Genomic DNA, 16,258 nt, shown 5'->3' with positions numbered 1-16,258 from the left:
CAACATGTCACACTCATACTAAGGGAGCTCTAGAACTGACAGCACATCACACTTGTGCCAAGGCAGCGCCATGTCTACACTGACACTATGGAGCCCCCTGTGAGTTTGCCAACATGTAACAGTCACCCCAAGGTGGCCCTACATCCACACTCAGACCAAAATGTCCCCTGACTCCCAACATGTCACACACACGCCAAGGCTGTCTCCTGTTCACACTCATACTAAGGCGCACCCCCCCCCAACAGATCACAATCACACCAAGATGCTCCCATGACCCCCAGCATGTCACATGCTAAGGCCACCCTATGCCTATGCTCATGGCAAGACTAACCCAATGCCCTCCAATATGGCCACCCTCATGCCAAGCCCCCTTGCCCCCCAGCATTTCACATGCTGTCCCATGACCACACAAAGCCATCCCATGCCCAGGCCATGCAGCTTTTGGCCACTATGACCATGGATCAAGCCCAGCCTGCCAGCAGCCATCTTCTGCAGGCTGCATTGAAACCATCCCTCTGCTCAGGTGAGGCTGTGTATGTGGGGGGAAGCTTTGCCCAGGAGGAGGGGAGCCTGGGTTCTCTCCTTGCTGGGAGCAGCTAGAACAGGAAGGGGGGGAGGGCAGGGAGGGTGGCTACCCAGACCCCTGGGTTCTCTCCCAGTTTGGAGAAGCAAGGAATGGCATGCCCCCCCACCCCACACACACACTTCCCAGAACACCCCCAGGCAGCCACTGCCCCCGTCCTGGGCACCTGAACCTGGGAGAGGGGTTGAACCCCTCCTACTGGTGAGGCATTCATTAATTGCTGGGGACCAGCTGTACAGAGGTGAAGGAATCCACAGGTGCCCCTCACTCCCAACCCACAGACCCCTGTCCCACCAATGCCCCTCACTCTGGTCCTGAAGTCTACCAGCCTTGTTGGTGCCCATCACTCCCTCCCCACAGCCCCCTGCCACAGCCCCCTCCACCATACACACCCACCCCGCTAATCCTTGTTAGTGCCCAAAATAGCAGTAATCCTCCCTTGTCAAGGTGATTCCCCCCCACACACACACTTCCTCTGTGCCCTCAAGCTGCTAATGGGATTACTTGTGGGGTGGGGGAGCAGGAGCGGGGGGGGGGGGGGGGGTGCGTGCACGTGTGTGTACATGTGCATGAAAGCTGCTCCCAGCTGGAGGTCTTCCCCTGATCCCCCTCCTCCCTTTTCGTCCTGCAAAGGATTCTGGGAGATGTAGTTTACCCCCAATCCGTGGTGAGAAGATTTGTGGTCTCTAGGCGCCACCTAGGGGCCCCCTGTGGGGTCTGCAAGGCCCTGGGTTGCTGTGGATGGGTGCGGGGGACAAGGACAGACAGACTAATGAGCTGGGGCCTAATCTAGCCCCCACAAAATCTAGTGTGGGGGGACAGGCAGGCCCCTCACTTCATTCCCCTCTGCCTCACCCCAACAAAGGGAATGTCAGGGGTGATGAGGTGGGGGTTGGGAGTGAGTGGCACCATGGGACCTTGGGGGAGCTGGTCAGGAGTGAGGGGCATCAGAATCAGGGGGAGGGGGGGCACTATGGTTTGGGAGTGAAGGGCACCACGGGGGCCAGGGGAGCTGCAGGTTGGGAAAGAGGGGCACCAGCCTGTCCCAGGGGTCCATGAGGCCCCCTCCCTCTCCTTCCCTCATCCTAGGTCTTAATCAGAGCTTGGGTGATTAGCAGGCAGGAAAGCAGCTTGGGGGGGCTCAGGGCAGGGGGCCATGCCCCACCCGGATAAGCCTGGCTCAGCCCTGCTTTGGGGCCTTACTAGAGATTAACCCCTGACCCCCCAGGGGTTGAGGGAGTAACATGGGGGGGTCAGGCTGTCCCTCCCCCCTGGACACCCTCCTGCCCCTCACGCCTATAAGAGGCCCCTGGTCCCAGCCCCACTAGGGGCTCTGGGAGTGCGCAAGACCCCACTGCTGCCACCCCCTGCTCTCCAATCTCCCTTCCCCAGCCTTGCCCGTGCCCCAGTTATCTGCCCATCCATTTGTCTGCTCATCCATCCAGCCATCTATTTACCTACCTATCCAGCTATCTGTCCATTTCTCCATCCATCTACCCATCTAGCTACCTATCAGTCTCTGTCCATCCATCCATTTATCTACCCATCAGTCTATCCACCCATCCATCTGTTTACCTATTTATCTACCTACGTGTCTATCTACCTATTTACTTGTCTGTCCATCTTTCTGTCTATTAATCTACATACCTAATTGATCCAGCCATCCATTTATTCCTGTATCTATCCACCCACCCTCACCCCTTCCTCCTTTCTCTCACCATTCTGTGGTTATGGCTCCGAGCGAAGTGAGCTGGGCAGAGCTGCCTGACGACTTCTATCTGCCACCGGCAGTGGCTGGCCCCAACATCACGGCCCGCAGCCCCTTCCTGGTGCCACAGACGCACCTGGCTGGGCCAGGGCTCTTCCTGGCCATGGCAACCTTCATGGGGCTGCTTGTGATGTTGGGTGTCCCGCTCAACGCCCTCACCGTGCTCTGTGGCGCCCGCTACCGCAAGCTGCGCTCGCCCCTCAACTACATCCTGGTCAACCTGGCTGGCGCCAACCTGCTGGTGGCTGGCGTGGGCTCCACCACGGCTACCTACAGCTTCGCCCACATGTACTTCTCCCTGGGCCCTGCTGCCTGCAAAGCTGAGGGCTTCACCGCCACCCTTGGGGGTATGTGGGGGCTGTGGTTCAGAAGTGAGGGGAACCACCAGGGTATGGGGAGGGCTGCAGGTTGGAAGTAAGGAGCGCTGCAGGGGGCTGGGGATCAGTGAGGGGAACTGTAGGGATGGGCTGCAGGTCTGAAGTGAGGGGCACCCTGGGGTGAATGGAGGGTTATGGGTCAGTGAGTGGCACCATAGGGATAGGGGGTTGTGGATCTGGAATGAAGGGCACCACAGGGTGATGGGGGGCTGTGGTTTGGGAATGAGGGGCACCATTTTGTGATGAGGGGGTTGTGTGTCAGGAGTGAGGGCACTGTGGGGTGATGGAGCTGTGGGTCAGGAGGGAGAAGCACCATGGGGTGATGGGGGCTGTGGGTCAGGAGGGAGGGGCACTGTGGGGTTGGGACAGGACTACATAGTGTAAGTGACGAACGCAGGGAGCTTTGGGTATAAAGGAGCTTTGGGTCTGGAATGAGCACAGGAAGGGCCTGGGCCAACCCATTGTTGCAGGGGATAGGGGGCTGCAGTGCCCCAGACCAGCCCCCTGCCCTCTCCAACCCCTATCTCAGCCCCCCCTCCCCCCCTTACCTCCCAGGCATGGTGAGCCTATGGTCACTGGCCGTGGTGGCCTTTGAACGGTTCCTGGTGATCTGCAAGCCCCTGGGTAACTTCACCTTCCGTGGGTCCCATGCTGCAGTTGGCTGTGCCCTCACCTGGGCCATTGGCTTGGCTGCAGCCACCCCCCCACTCTTTGGCTGGAGCAGGTAGGAGGAGTGGGGGCTGTGGGTCAGGACTAAGAAGCACTACAGCGTGATGGGAGGCTGCAGGTCAGAAGTGAATGGGCCATATAGGGCTGGCTGTGGGTCAGGAATGAGGGGCACTGCAGGGCACTGGGGGGGTGCGGGTCAGAAGTGAGGCGCACTATTGGTGGGGTCTGCTGGTCTGGAGTGAGGGGTGCTGTGGGGTGAGGGGGGGCTGCAGGTTGGGAGTGGAGGGCACTGGGGTGATGAGCAGGGACTATAACTGGGAAGCGAGGGGTCCGCTGGCACAGGGGGGGTTCTGTTGCCCCCCAGCCTGCCTACCCCCCCCCCCCCCGGTAGGTTTATCCCAGAGGGGCTGCAGTGCTCATGTGGACCCGACTGGTACACAACCAACAACAAGTGGAACAACGAGTCCTACGTGCTCTTCCTCTTCTGCTTCTGCTTCGGCCTCCCCCTTGCCACCATCATCTTCTCCTATGGCCGCCTGCTGCTCACCCTGCGTGCTGTGAGTCCCCTTGGGGATCCCCCAGTGCAACCTGGGATCATGGGTTGATAGCAGGCTGCAGATCAGGAGTATGGGTCATGAAAGGACTGTGGGTTGGGGTGGGTTAGGAGTGAAGACCACTGGGAGGTATGAGGGGGCTGCAGGTCAGGAGTGAGGGGCAGTGGGGGTCAGGAATGTGACCAGGTCAGGAGTGAGGGGCACTGTGGGGCTGAGGAGGGTAGGACAACATGGGGGCTGAAAGGCTGAAGGCATTACCGCCACCCTTGGGGGACATGTGGAAGCAAGGGCTGATAAGAGTAGGGGATGGAAGGTCTGTGGATCAGGAGTCATCGGCACTGTGGGGGAATGGTGGGGTTACAGGGTGGGAGTGAGGGGGCTAGGTTTGGGGCTGCAGGTCAGTGGGTCCATGGGGCTATGATGGGAGGATGGCAGGTTGGAAGTGAGGAGCACAGTGGGGCTGCAGGTCTCCCCCACTGGACACCCAGATCCCCCCATCCCTCCTCACTGATCTGTGGGAACCCCCATCCCTCCTGCCCCCCACCACTCCCCAGGGACCCCCCACTGCATTTTGACACCCTCTTCTCTCCCACTCCCCAGGATCCCCATGTTCTCATTCCTGCCCCCCATCACAACTTGCCCCCCACAATGTTCGTGAGGACTCCCCATAGCCGCTACACCACTCCATTAGTTCCTGGGGATCCCCAGCCTCCCCACTGACTTCCTCTCCCACCTGGGCCAGGGGTGGGTCAGCAACACGTGGGTAGTGCAGGCTGGGCTGGGGCTGATTTATTGGGGGGGAGGTCACACCCACTCCTGCTGCATTGCAGTAGGTCCCACCAATATCACCACCCCCCTGAGTTAGTGTAGATCACATCAGTATGGCTGTCCACCTTCTGGGAATGGATGTGGCTCCCACCAATATGGCCACCTACCCCTCAGGAATGAGGGTGTGGCCCACTGATCTGGCTGCTCCCCTGCATTAGCATGGGTTCTACTAATATAGCCACCCACCTTCTAGGAATGAATCTGGATCCCACCAATATGGCCACCCCTTACTGGGATATGGCAGCCTTAGCAGGCTTCATCCATGCTTTAGATTCCGGGCAGTAAAACAGAGGCTCCCAGGGGGTCCCCGTAGGCTGGGGGATCTCTATAGGTTTGGGGGAATCCCATTGGGCTGGGGGGTCCCTTTGGGCTTTGGAGGTCCCCATGGAGCTGGGGGATCCCCAAAGGAGGGTCCCTATAGGCTTGGGGAGGGGCAGTTGCCTGTAGACTTGAGGGATCTGCATGGCTTTGGGGTCTCAGGGTCCCCCCACAGCACTAACCCCCACCCCTTCCCTGGCATGGGCAGGTGGCACGGCAGCAGGAGCAATCAGAGACGACACAGCGAGCTGAAAGAGAAGTCACACGCATGGTGGTCGCCATGGTGCTGGGCTTCCTGGCCTGCTGGCTTCCCTATGCCAGCTTTGCCCTCTGGGTCGTCACCCACCGAGGCCAGCCCTTCTCCCTGGCCCTGGCCTCACTGCCGGCTGTCTTCTCCAAGGCCTCCACCGTCTACAACCCCATCATATACGTCTTTATGAATAAGCAGGTGCATGGAGGGCAGGGTGAGGGTCTTCCTGGGCTTTGCTGGGCTGGAGGGATGGGTCTATGGGGACAGGGGTGGGTCTTGGCCAACCAACTAGCCGAGTTGTTTTTTTACTGAGCCTTACCAGGCAGGAGGGGTTGATTTATGGGGGCTTAGGATGGGTCAGGTCTGGGCCAACTGGTTGACCAAGTTTTTTACTGGGCTGGAGGGGTGGGTCTATGGGGGCCTGGGGTGGGTACTGGCCACCCAGCTGGCCATGGACTGTGAGGGAGCCAAGCTGGTTCTTTACTGCCTCTTTACTGGTTAGGGCTTTGGAAGGCTCTTAGCCAAGGGCTGGAGTGGTTACTCTAGAGGGTCCTGGCCAACCAGTTGGCCAAATTGGTTCTTTACTAGTCTGTAGTGGTTAAATTAGAGGGGTCTTGGATGTCCAGTTGCCCAAGCTTTTTCTTTACTGGGCTTTACTGGTCAGGAGGGGTGGGTCTAGAGGGGTCTGGGATGGGTCTTGACCAAATGACTGGCCATGGAGTGTGATGGAGCGATACTGGGCTTTAGTGGTCTGCAGTGGTGGGTATGCAGGAGCTTGGGAAGGCTCTTGGCCAACCAGTTGGGCTAGCTCGTTCTTTACAGGCCTTTACTTGGCTGGAGGAATTGCTTGAGGGGGTCCTGGCCCCCCAGCTGGCCCAGCTGACCCCTCCCCTGCCCCCTGCAGTTCCGGGCCTGCATGCTCAAGCTGATCTTCTGTGGGAAGAGCCCATTTGGGGAGGAGGACGAGACGTCCACTGCCTCCCAGTCCACCCAGATGTCCTCGACCTCCAGCAGCCAGGTGGCACCCGCCTAGCCCACCATGCCCTGTGACTTCCATGGCGACCACTGGCACAGCCGGCCTGGCCTGCCACGGCTGCCTCACTGCTCCAGTGATATATCCCAGTATGCCCTACACCATCATGGCTGCTCATGCCAGCCAGATGTCCTACAATGCCCTGCGTTGTCACGGCAGTCCAAGTATCCCAGCATACACCACACTGGCCTGGCTGCCCTGCTGCTCTGGCTAGGTATCCCAGCATGCCTTGTGCCATCATGGCTGCCCATGCCAGCCAAGTGTCCCAGCATGCACCACACTGCCATGGCTTTCGCTATACTAGCATGCACTGCTGCATCAAAACAGTCACAGCAACCATGCTGCTCTGGGTACATAGTCCAGCATGTCCTGCACCATCATGGCCATCCATGCCAGCCAAGCAGCCCTGCATGCAATGCATGGCCATGGTCCCAGCTGTCCCAGCATGCACTGCTCCAGGAAGGTCCTTGCTCCTTCCCAGCATACCCTGGGGAACGGGACACCTGCCACTCCCCCACCTGTGCTGGAGGGAGGAGGTCCTTACCTGGGAAAAGTCCCTTTCCCAGCAACACATGCAAACACACACACAAATGTGTATGGAACATGCATGAACACATATGAACACACACAAGCATGCAGGAACAAAGATCACGCATGAATTTGCAGGCACATATGAACATGCAAACATGCATGAGCATTCAAGCACATGTGTGACCATACAAATACATGCATTAATGTGTATGAACACAGACACGTGAGCATGCATGAACACAGACCTATTGACCATGCATGAACATGCATGGACACACATGAACACAGAAGCATGCATAAACACACAGGCACAAACGTCAACATGCATGAATGTGCAGACAGATGTGAACATGCAAACGTAGGAACAGACATACATAAATAGAGACATACAGGAACATACAGGCATTCATATGAATATGTATGAACACATACACACAGTGTTGTATATTGTAAATATCTTGAGCCTGGCAATTACCAGCATGCCCCTTGCTGTAACTGCTCCCCATACCACCTGTAACAGCCTCTTCCCCCACACCCCCAGTGGTTATAATTACCCCTGGGCTCTAATTGCTCCCCCTGTGGCTGTAATGACTTCCATTGCTGTACCCCACCCCCGGGCAAATAAACCAGCACACTGGACCTGCAGCTGTGGCCTGGGGGCAGGATCTTTGTTACTGAGGTTCTAGGGGGGTCCCTCTGACATGTGGAGTCCCAGAGCCCTTTGGGGGGGCTCTGGGGCAGGCAGGGGTAGGGGCAGGGACAGGGCCAAGGGAGGACACCTCAACCCCCACCCCCATGACACCTGGATCCCTCCCAGAAGCATCTCTAGCCCCTGACCCACCCAGCCTTGCCCTGCCCTCATGTCTCACTGGCCTACCCACTGGTGCCCCAATGCCGCGCCCCTGTATTTGACCCAGAACTGCCCCCCCCCACAATCCCCCAGCCTCCCCCTGCTCAGGGACCCATCCCAGTCCATGGAACTCAACCCCCACCCCCCACAGGGACCACTCAGCCCCTCCAATCCCCCCAGGGACCACAAACAATCCCCAGAAGGGCTGATCCTGGTGGAGGGTAGGTCCCCCTCCCTAGTACTTACTTGCCCTGTGTTGGGTTCTGGGGGTTTGGCTGCTCCTGGGAAGAAAAGAGAGAGACAGATGGATGGTTGCAGGGGGCTGGGGGATGGAGCTGGTCCTGGGGCTTCACAGGAGAGACCCCAGTGCCAGTGGGAGGGGAGAGGGGGTGATCTGTGTGAGAAATGGTGGACTGCTGTGAATCACCTGCAGAACCCAGGCATCCAGGACACACACACACGGAAGTTGCTCACCTGTTATGCCCACATAACCTGCCCCCCCAGGGCACACCCCAGAATAAGCCTCATGACTGCTTCCCAACACACCTATAGAACCCAGGTGTCCAGGACACACATACACACACATCCATGTGCACGTGTACACACATGCACACAAACATACACACACACACAGTACTCAGGCATCACACACACACACACACACACACACAAAACCTAGGTGTCCAGGACCCTCCCCTTCTGCACACAGTGAACCCAGGTGTCCAACACACCCCCCAAGGCATCTGGTACACACAGACACACACACTCAGGTGTGCCATCCCCCCACTGGGAACCCAGGTGGCCGGGCCATGCACCCACACAATTCAAATGTCTGGAGACCACCCCCCCACACACACAGCATCACCCCCCGGGGATCCCAGGTGTCCAGACCACACCAACCCCTCTGAGACCAGCTCTGCCCCCACACCAGACGGTGGGTGGCGAATTGGCTAGAGGGTTGCACCCAAAGAGTCGTGGTAGATGGGTCGGTCTCGACCTGGAAGGGTGTGGAAAGTGGGGTCCCGCAGGGCTCGGTCCTTGGACCGATACTCTTTAATGTCTTCATCAGCGACTTGGACGAGGGAGTCAAATGTACTCTGTCCAAGTTTGCAGATGACACAAAGCTATGGGGAGATGTGGACACGCCAGAGGGCAGGGAACAGCTGCAGGCAGACCTGGATAGGTTGGACAAGTGGGCAGAAAACAACAGGATGCAGTTCAACAAGGAGAAATGCAAAGTGCTGCACCTAGGGAGGAAAAATGTCCAGCACACCTACAGCCTAGGGAATGACCTGCTGGGTGGCACAGAGGTGGAAAGGGATCTTGGAGTCCTAGTGGACTCCAAGATGAACATGAGCCGGCAGTGTGACGAAGCCATCAGAAAAGCCAATGGCACTTTATCGTGCATCAGCAGATGCATGACAAATAGGTCCAGGGAGGTGATACTTCCCCTCTATCGGGCGTTGGTCAGACCGCAGTTGGAGTACTGCGTGCAATTCTGGGCGCCACACTTCAAGAAGGATGCGGATAACCTGGAGAGGGTACAGCGAAGGGCAACTCGTATGGTCAAGGGCCTGCAGACCAAGCCCTACGAGGAGAGACTAGAGAAACTGGACCTTTCCAGCCTCCGCAAGAGAAGGTTGAGAGGCGACCTTGTAGCTGCCTATAAGTTCATCACGGGGGCACAGAAGGGAATTGGTGAGGATTTATTCACCAAGGCGCCCCCGGGGGTTACAAGAAACAATGGCCACAAGCTAGTAGAGAGCAGATTTAGACTGGACATAAGGAAGAACTTCTTCACAGTTCGAGTGGCCAAGGTCTGGAACGGCTCCCAAGGGAGGTGGTGCTCTCCCCTACCCTGGGGGTCTTCAAGAGGAGTTTAGATGATTATCTAGCTGGGGTCATCTAGACCCAGCACTCTTTCCTGCTTATGCAGGGGGTCGGACTTGATGATCTATTGAGGTCCCTTCCGACCCTAACATCTATGAATCTATGAAAAAACCATGCCCACCAGTCCCATGGGGGTCCCCCTAACCCCACACTCCCTCTTTGTGCGGCCTTTTCCGGTGGGGGGTGGAATAATCCCAGGGCTAATCTGGCTAAAACAGGATTAGGAGGCGGAGGATTAGCCCAGGGTAGGAGGGGTTTGGGGGGGCCCCAATCCAGGCTGGGGGAGAATATCAGGGTCTCTTTCTTCAACTGGAGGGGTTGTGGGAGCTGCTGCTGCTGAGGGGATTGGGGGGGCCTATCCCAGGTCTTGGGGGGGGGGGACTGTGATCACCATATTCTCCCCATTAATCCCCCCTTATTTGTGGTTTAAGACCTAATGACATGCAGCCAATTAAGGCTAATTAAGGAGGGTAGGAGGTGTCAGAGCCACCCCCCCCCCCGCCTCACACTCTGGTTCAATTTGGGGTCCCAGTTAGCATTGGAATGATGTAATTGGGGCTGGGGGGAAACTGGGGAGGAGCTGGGGGATCAGAGTGGGATCCCTCCCCTCACACACTCCAGGTGTCCTTCAAAGCCTCCCCCCCCTCCCCCCCCAGCCATGACGCACACCCCGCCTCCCCTCTGCCAGAGAGCCCAATTATGGGATCAGGGGGGAGGGCGGGTGCTAATCTGGGCTTCGAGGTTGGGGGGGCCCTATATAGAGGATGACAGGAGCAGGGCTTGGGCAGATGCTTGGGGGGGGGCAGGACTGTGCCTGGGGGGTCTCTGTGTTGGGGGTGCTTGGGTCTCTGTGTAGGGGACAGGGGTCCCCGTGGGGCTGGGCTCTCTGTGTGGGGAGCCAGGATCTCTGTATAGGAGTCAGGGTTCTCTTTGGGGGTCAGAGGTCTCTGCATAGGGGCCAGGGGTTTTCTTGGGGATCTGTGTAGGGGCCAGGCCCTGTGTAGGGGTCTCTGTAGAGGTTAGGAATCTCTGTGTAGGGGTCAGGCCCTGTGTAGGGGCCTGTGTGGGGCTCAAGGTTCTCCCTTTGAAGGCTAGCAGTCAAGGGTGCCATGGCAGGGTGGGCAGGAGCTGTGGGGGCCCGGCGGTACCAGGAGGATGAGGAAACCACCCATGGCAGCATCTTTGTCTACACCAACAGCAACAACACGCGGGGTGAGCTGGGGAGCTTGGCGGAGTCGGGGGGTGGGGGGGAGGCTCAGGGAAGGGGTTTGAGGGGAGCTGAGTGGGAATCAGGGAAGTTGGGGGTATGGGGGCCTGGGCAGTGGGGATCCCTGGGGGCTGGGATTCGGATTTCAGGGTTGTTGGAGGGCTGGATTTGGGGGCCCCTGGAGCCTGGGATTAGGGGACTGAGATCTGGGGGTTGTCAGAGCTTGGAATTGGGGGGCTAAAATCTGGAAGTCCCTGGAGCCTGATTGGGGGTGTTGGAAGTTGGGACCTGGGATTCACCAAAAGCTGGGATCTGGAGGTTCCTGGTGTTTGAGAATGTGGGTCCCTCTGCAGGGCTAGAATCTGGGGGTCCCTGAATTCTGGGATTGGGGAAGAGGGATTGGAATCTGGACATCACCACGGCTTGGATTTGGGAGGGATGGGATATGGGGTTCCCCGTGGCCTGGATTTTGGGGTGCCCAGGGGCCTGGGAGTTCCTGATCTCTGGGAATGGGGTTCCCCAGGAGCTGGGATCTGGAGGTCCCTGGAGCCTGGGACTGGGGGTGCTGGGATCTGGGAATCCCTGGAGCCTGGGACTGGGTGATCTTAGGGGGGCTGAGATCTGGGAGTCCCTGGAGCCCAGGGTTGGGGATCTCTGGGGGCTGGGATTGGGGATGCTGGGAGCTGGGATCTGAAGGTCCCTGTAGCCCGGGATTAGGGATCTCCAGAGGCTGGGATTAGGGATCTCAGGGGATAGGGTATCTGGGGACCACTGGAGCCTGGGATTGGGAGTGCCGGGAGCTGGGATGTGGGGGTCCTCATGGCCCTGCTCTTACCTTCTGGTGCTGCACAGGCCCATTTGAGGGCCCCAACTACCACATTGCGCCACGCTGGGTATACAACCTCACCTCGTTGTGGATGCTGCTGGTGGTCGTGGCCTCAGTGGCTACCAATGGGCTTGTGCTGGTGGCCACGGCCAAGTTCCGCAAACTACGGCACCCACTCAACTGGATCCTGGTGAACTTGGCTGTGGCTGACCTGGGCGAAACAGTGATTGCCAGCACCATCAGCGTCATCAACCAGCTGGCTGGCTACTTCGTGCTGGGCCACCCGCTCTGTGTTATTGAGGGCTATACCGTCTCCGTCTGCGGTGAGCCCCAGCTGAGGGCAGGGTTTCGGCCAAGGTCACAGTCATGGGGAAGGGGGTGTCAGAATCACTGCCACAAAAAAAGGTCACAGCCACAGTCATGGGGGGGTGAGGGGGAGCGGGGGGTCACAGCCACAGGGAGGTTACCAGGGTCATGGCCATGGTCACACGGGTGGGGGGGGGACACTGGGGTCATGGTCATGGGAGGGGGCAGTGAGGTCACAGACATGGCCACGGGGTGGCCAGTGGGGTCACAGCCACAGTTACAGCCAGGGGAAGGCACTGGAGTCACAGTAACAGCCACAGGGGTGAAGGGGGGCACTTGGGTCACAGCCACAGCCATGAGTAAAGGCAGGCGGCAGGGTCACGGCCATGGGGAGAGGAGGGGAGTGACAACTAGAGGACCCCTGCCCTTCCTGCATCTCCAGGACCTACAGGAAGCCACATGACCCTCCCATATTATTCTGTACACCATGGGAGAGCAGGGACCCCCATGCCCCAACCATGAACCCCTGCCCCCTCACACCCCCCAGAACACAAGCCACAGGTCCCATGACCATGACTCTAGGTCTCAGGAGACCACGTCACACCCCATGCTGTACCCATGGGCCACCATGGAACCCCTGCCCCTCTCATAACCCCCCAGAACCCATGCCACGGGACCCCTGTACCCCCTCCCTGATCCCCCCAGCTCACCGGTAGGGGCCATGCAGGCATCACAGGGCTGTGGTCGCTGGCTGTGATCTCCTGGGAGCGCTGGTTTGTGGTCTGCAAGCCCTTTGGCAACGTCAAGTTCGACGGGCGCCTGGCACTGGGTGGCATTGTCTTCTCCTGGCTCTGGGCAGCCTTCTGGACTGCACCCCCTCTCTTCGGCTGGAGCAGGTCGGTGGGGCTGGCGGTGAAGGGGACAAGGCCTCGGGGCAGAGGTTCCGCCCACACCTGGCTGAAGCCCCATACCCTCTTTCTCTCCCCCGGGCAGATATTGGCCACACGGGCTAAAGACATCATGTGGGCCAGACGTCTTCAGTGGCAACACGGACCCCAATGTCCAGTCCTACATGATGGTGCTTATGGCCACCTGCTGTATCCTGCCCCTCATCATCATCATCTTCTGCTACCTGCAAGTCTGGCTGGCCATCCGTGCGGTAAGCCCTGCCCCACATCGCCCCCTGGTGGTCAATACCTTTGGGAGGACCTGTTGGATCCACCAATGCAGACCAGTGAAGCCAAGGAAGTATCCACCATGCTCTATGGCCAACCAGTTGACCAAGAGCCTTTCAAGGCCCCCCTAGAGCAACCACCGCAGACTAGTAAAGCCCAATTAGCCAACCAGTTGTCCATAACCCTTTCAAGACCCTTCTAAACAAATTCCTCCAGTCCAGTAGAGCCAATCGGTTGGCCAAGACTCTTCCAAGACCCCTGAAGACCACCCCTTAGACCAGAAAGCCCAATAAGGCACTATCACACCCCATGTCCAACCAGTTGGCCAAGAGCCTTCCAAGACCCCTATAGACCAACCCCTTCAGGCCACTAAAGCCAAGTAAGACAACCCATCCAAACTAACCCTTCAAGCCCAATAAACTCCAGTACAGCCAAATGGCTGACCAAGAATTTTCCAAGGCTACTACAAACCAATCTCTCCAGCCCAGTAAAGCCCACCACAGCTAACTAGCTGGCCAAGAGCTTTCCAAAATGCCTGAAGACCAACCCCTCAAGCCCGGTAAAGCCAACCCATTGACTAAAACTCCTCCAAGACTCCTGTAGATGCATTCCTCTAACTCAATCTGGCCCAGCCCCTGTCCTCTGCCGCCCCCCCCACCCCCAGTTGGGCCAGGCAAAGACCCCCCCACCAGGCCCCACCCTGACCCCAGTGGATTCCTGGCAGGTGGCAGCGCAGCAGAAGGAGTCAGAGACAACACAGAAAGCAGAGCGCGAGGTGTCGCGCATGGTGCTGGTGATGATCGTGGCCTTCTGTGTCTGCTGGGGGCCCTATGCGTCCTTTGCCTGCTTTGCAGCTGCCCACCCTGGCTATGCCTTCCACCCCCTTGTGGCCTCGCTGCCTGCCTACTTCGCTAAGAGCGCCACCATCTATAACCCCATCATCTATGTCTTCATGAACCGCCAGGTCAGCTCCATGGGGAGACTGGAGCTGTGAGGGTGATGTGTAGCAGCTGGGCAGAGGATAGAGGGACAGAAGGAAGGATGGAGGGATAGAGGGAAGGATGGAAAGGTGGTGATGGAAGGAGGGAGGGAGCCAAACAAATATGGAGGGAAGAACGGAGTGGGGTGATGGAGGAATGGATGGAGACACATGGATGGATGGATGGATGGATGGATGGATGGATGGATGGATGGATGGATGGATGGATGGATGGGGAGTGACAGAAATGGGGGGAATAGGAGGGATGGATAGAGGGATGGCTGGACACAAGCACAGCCAGAGGCTGGTGCCTGTACATCTGTCCTATCCTCGTCAATCTGTTCTCCCGCAGTTCCGAAACTGCATCCTGCAGCTGTTCGGGCGCAAGGTGGATGATGGATCCGAGACCTCCACGGCTGCATCTCGCACTGATGTCTCCTCCGTCTCCAGCGCCTCTGTTGCCCCTGCCTGAGATGCTCTCGCCGTGGATGGATGAATGGACAGGCCTCACCTCCCTCAGCCCCCACAAGGACAGGTGGACAAGACCCCATGGACAAACAGTGCTCCTCTCCCCCCCTCCCCCCCTGGACAGACAGATGGACAAGACCTTCCCTCAGCCCTCTGGGGACAGACGGACAAGATCCCCCAAGGACAGATAGACAGAACCCTCCCTCAGTTCCCCCCAAGGATGGACAGATGGAGGAGACCCCCATGGACAGATTGGCAAACCTCTCTCCCACCACTGTAGATGGAAAGTAAACCCCCCGCTCCCACTATACACAGACAGACAGACAAGTGCTCCCCCACCTCCCAAGAACAGATGGATGGCCCCCCACTGATCTCTCCCCTACTGACAGACAGACAGGACTCCCCTCCCCCCATGACAGAACAACACACAGATAACCCTGCAACCCCCTCTCTCCCTCCCCCTCCTCTGCTACAGGCAGGGGCAGTGTCTGGACCACAAGCCATGCCCTCCTTGGAGGCCCCAACCCCCAGGAGCACTAGGCTTTGTCTCCCATCCCCTCAGCCAGGACACCTGGGTTCCTTCCCCAACTCTAGGAGGGGAGGGGGGCTAGGGGGTGAAAGCAGCAGGGGCTGGGAACCTGGATGCCTGGATTCTCTGGAGGGAGGTGGGGAGTGTGTAGTCTAGAAGGGAGAGCTCGGGTGTCTGGGTGCCCCAGGAGGGGAGTGGGAGTCTGGGAGCCTGGATACCTGGGTCCCCTCCTGGCACTCTACATCCCAGAGGTGATCACATTGTGGGCAGACCCCCCACCTCCCACAGAAGTCCTGCCCCATTGTCCTTCCCCTGCACGCTGTACATAGCATTCGATAATGACTTTGTGACCCCTGCTCTGTAGCCAATAAAGCTCTGATGCTTCTATCCTGGCTCCCTCCCTTGGAGTTGCAGTTGAGATTTTGAGATTGGGGAGGGGGGGCAGGGCGTTGGGATGGTAACAGCAGAATGCCCTGGGCTGTGGCACCCCTTAGCGCTATTCCATAACAAGAGTAGGAGCAGGGAGCCTGGATGCTTGGGTTCTCTGGGAAGGCCAGGGGAGCCTGAGGGGTGAGAGCAGGGGGGGCTGGGAGCCCAGATGCCTGGGTTCTCAGAGAGAGGGGTAGGGTCTAGGAAGCTAAGAGCAGGGATCAGCTGGAAGCCCAGATGCCTGAGTTCTCTCCTTATTATGGGAAGGGAGTAGGGGCTGCGTGGGGCGGGGGCAGCCAGGGTTAGCAGGTTACAGCAGGGGTCAATTGAAAGCCCAGACACCTGAGTTGTCTAGGAGGGGAGTGGGGGCTGGCAGCCCAGGGAGTTGGGTCTTGGGGAGCCTAGGTCAGGGGTCAGCTGGAAGCTCAGACACCTGGGTTCTCTGGGTAGGGAATGGGGTTTGAAGCAGACAGTGCCAGAAGCCCAGATGCCTGGGTTCCCTCCAGGCCCTAGGAGGGGTGTGGGCACATTCCCCCTCCTCCCATGTCTGGGGGGGGGGGGGGGGGGGGAGGCTGTTCTCGCCATGCTAGGCACTGCACGCACCCATGGGGGGTGGCGGCTGGGCCTGGCAGGAGAACAAAGCCAGGGAATGGGGCCAAGACCTAAATTTAGGCTGGAAATTAGAAGG

General features: G+C 58.6%; 2 protein-coding genes across 2 annotated transcripts; both read left to right on the top strand.

Moving 5' to 3' along the window:
- Positions 1–1,868: 1,868 nt before the first annotated feature.
- Positions 1,869–7,674, top strand: LOC102574842 (blue-sensitive opsin). Its single transcript, XM_006269051.3, has 5 exons — positions 1,869–2,698; positions 3,284–3,452; positions 3,789–3,954; positions 5,306–5,545; positions 6,252–7,674. The coding sequence occupies exons 1-5, from the start codon at positions 2,314–2,316 to the stop codon at positions 6,378–6,380; spliced, it is 1,089 nt and encodes a 362-aa protein (XP_006269113.1). The 5' UTR covers positions 1,869–2,313; the 3' UTR covers positions 6,381–7,674.
- Positions 7,675–10,611: 2,937 nt separating this feature from the next.
- LOC102569241 (red-sensitive opsin) lies at positions 10,612–15,533 on the top strand. Its single transcript, XM_006269029.3, has 6 exons — positions 10,612–10,863; positions 11,711–12,007; positions 12,718–12,886; positions 12,984–13,149; positions 13,890–14,129; positions 14,497–15,533. Exons 1-6 carry the CDS (start codon positions 10,761–10,763, stop codon positions 14,614–14,616), a joined length of 1,095 nt encoding a protein of 364 aa, XP_006269091.1. The 5' UTR covers positions 10,612–10,760; the 3' UTR covers positions 14,617–15,533.
- Positions 15,534–16,258: the final 725 nt, after the last annotated feature.

Source organism: Alligator mississippiensis, chromosome 8 (genome assembly GCF_030867095.1).
Source record: "Alligator mississippiensis isolate rAllMis1 chromosome 8, rAllMis1, whole genome shotgun sequence".
Lineage (NCBI taxonomy): Eukaryota > Metazoa > Chordata > Crocodylia > Alligatoridae > Alligator > Alligator mississippiensis.
This window is presented reverse-complemented; position numbering and strand designations above follow the sequence as displayed.

Excerpts from the sequence above, each read along its gene's own strand:
- LOC102574842 (XM_006269051.3), top strand. The coding sequence starts at position 2,314 with ATGGCTCCGAGCGAAGTGAGCTGGGCAGAGCTGCCTGACGACTTCTAT. Across the intron at positions 3,453-3,788 it reads CCACTCTTTGGCTGGAGCAG|GTTTATCCCAGAGGGGCTGC; the intron begins GTAGGAGGAGTG and ends CCCCCCCGGTAG. Across the intron at positions 5,546-6,251 it reads ACGTCTTTATGAATAAGCAG|TTCCGGGCCTGCATGCTCAA; the intron begins GTGCATGGAGGG and ends TGCCCCCTGCAG.
- LOC102569241 (XM_006269029.3), top strand. The coding sequence starts at position 10,761 with ATGGCAGGGTGGGCAGGAGCTGTGGGGGCCCGGCGGTACCAGGAGGAT. Across the intron at positions 12,008-12,717 it reads CTATACCGTCTCCGTCTGCG|GCATCACAGGGCTGTGGTCG; the intron begins GTGAGCCCCAGC and ends GGGGCCATGCAG. Across the intron at positions 13,150-13,889 it reads TCTGGCTGGCCATCCGTGCG|GTGGCAGCGCAGCAGAAGGA; the intron begins GTAAGCCCTGCC and ends GATTCCTGGCAG.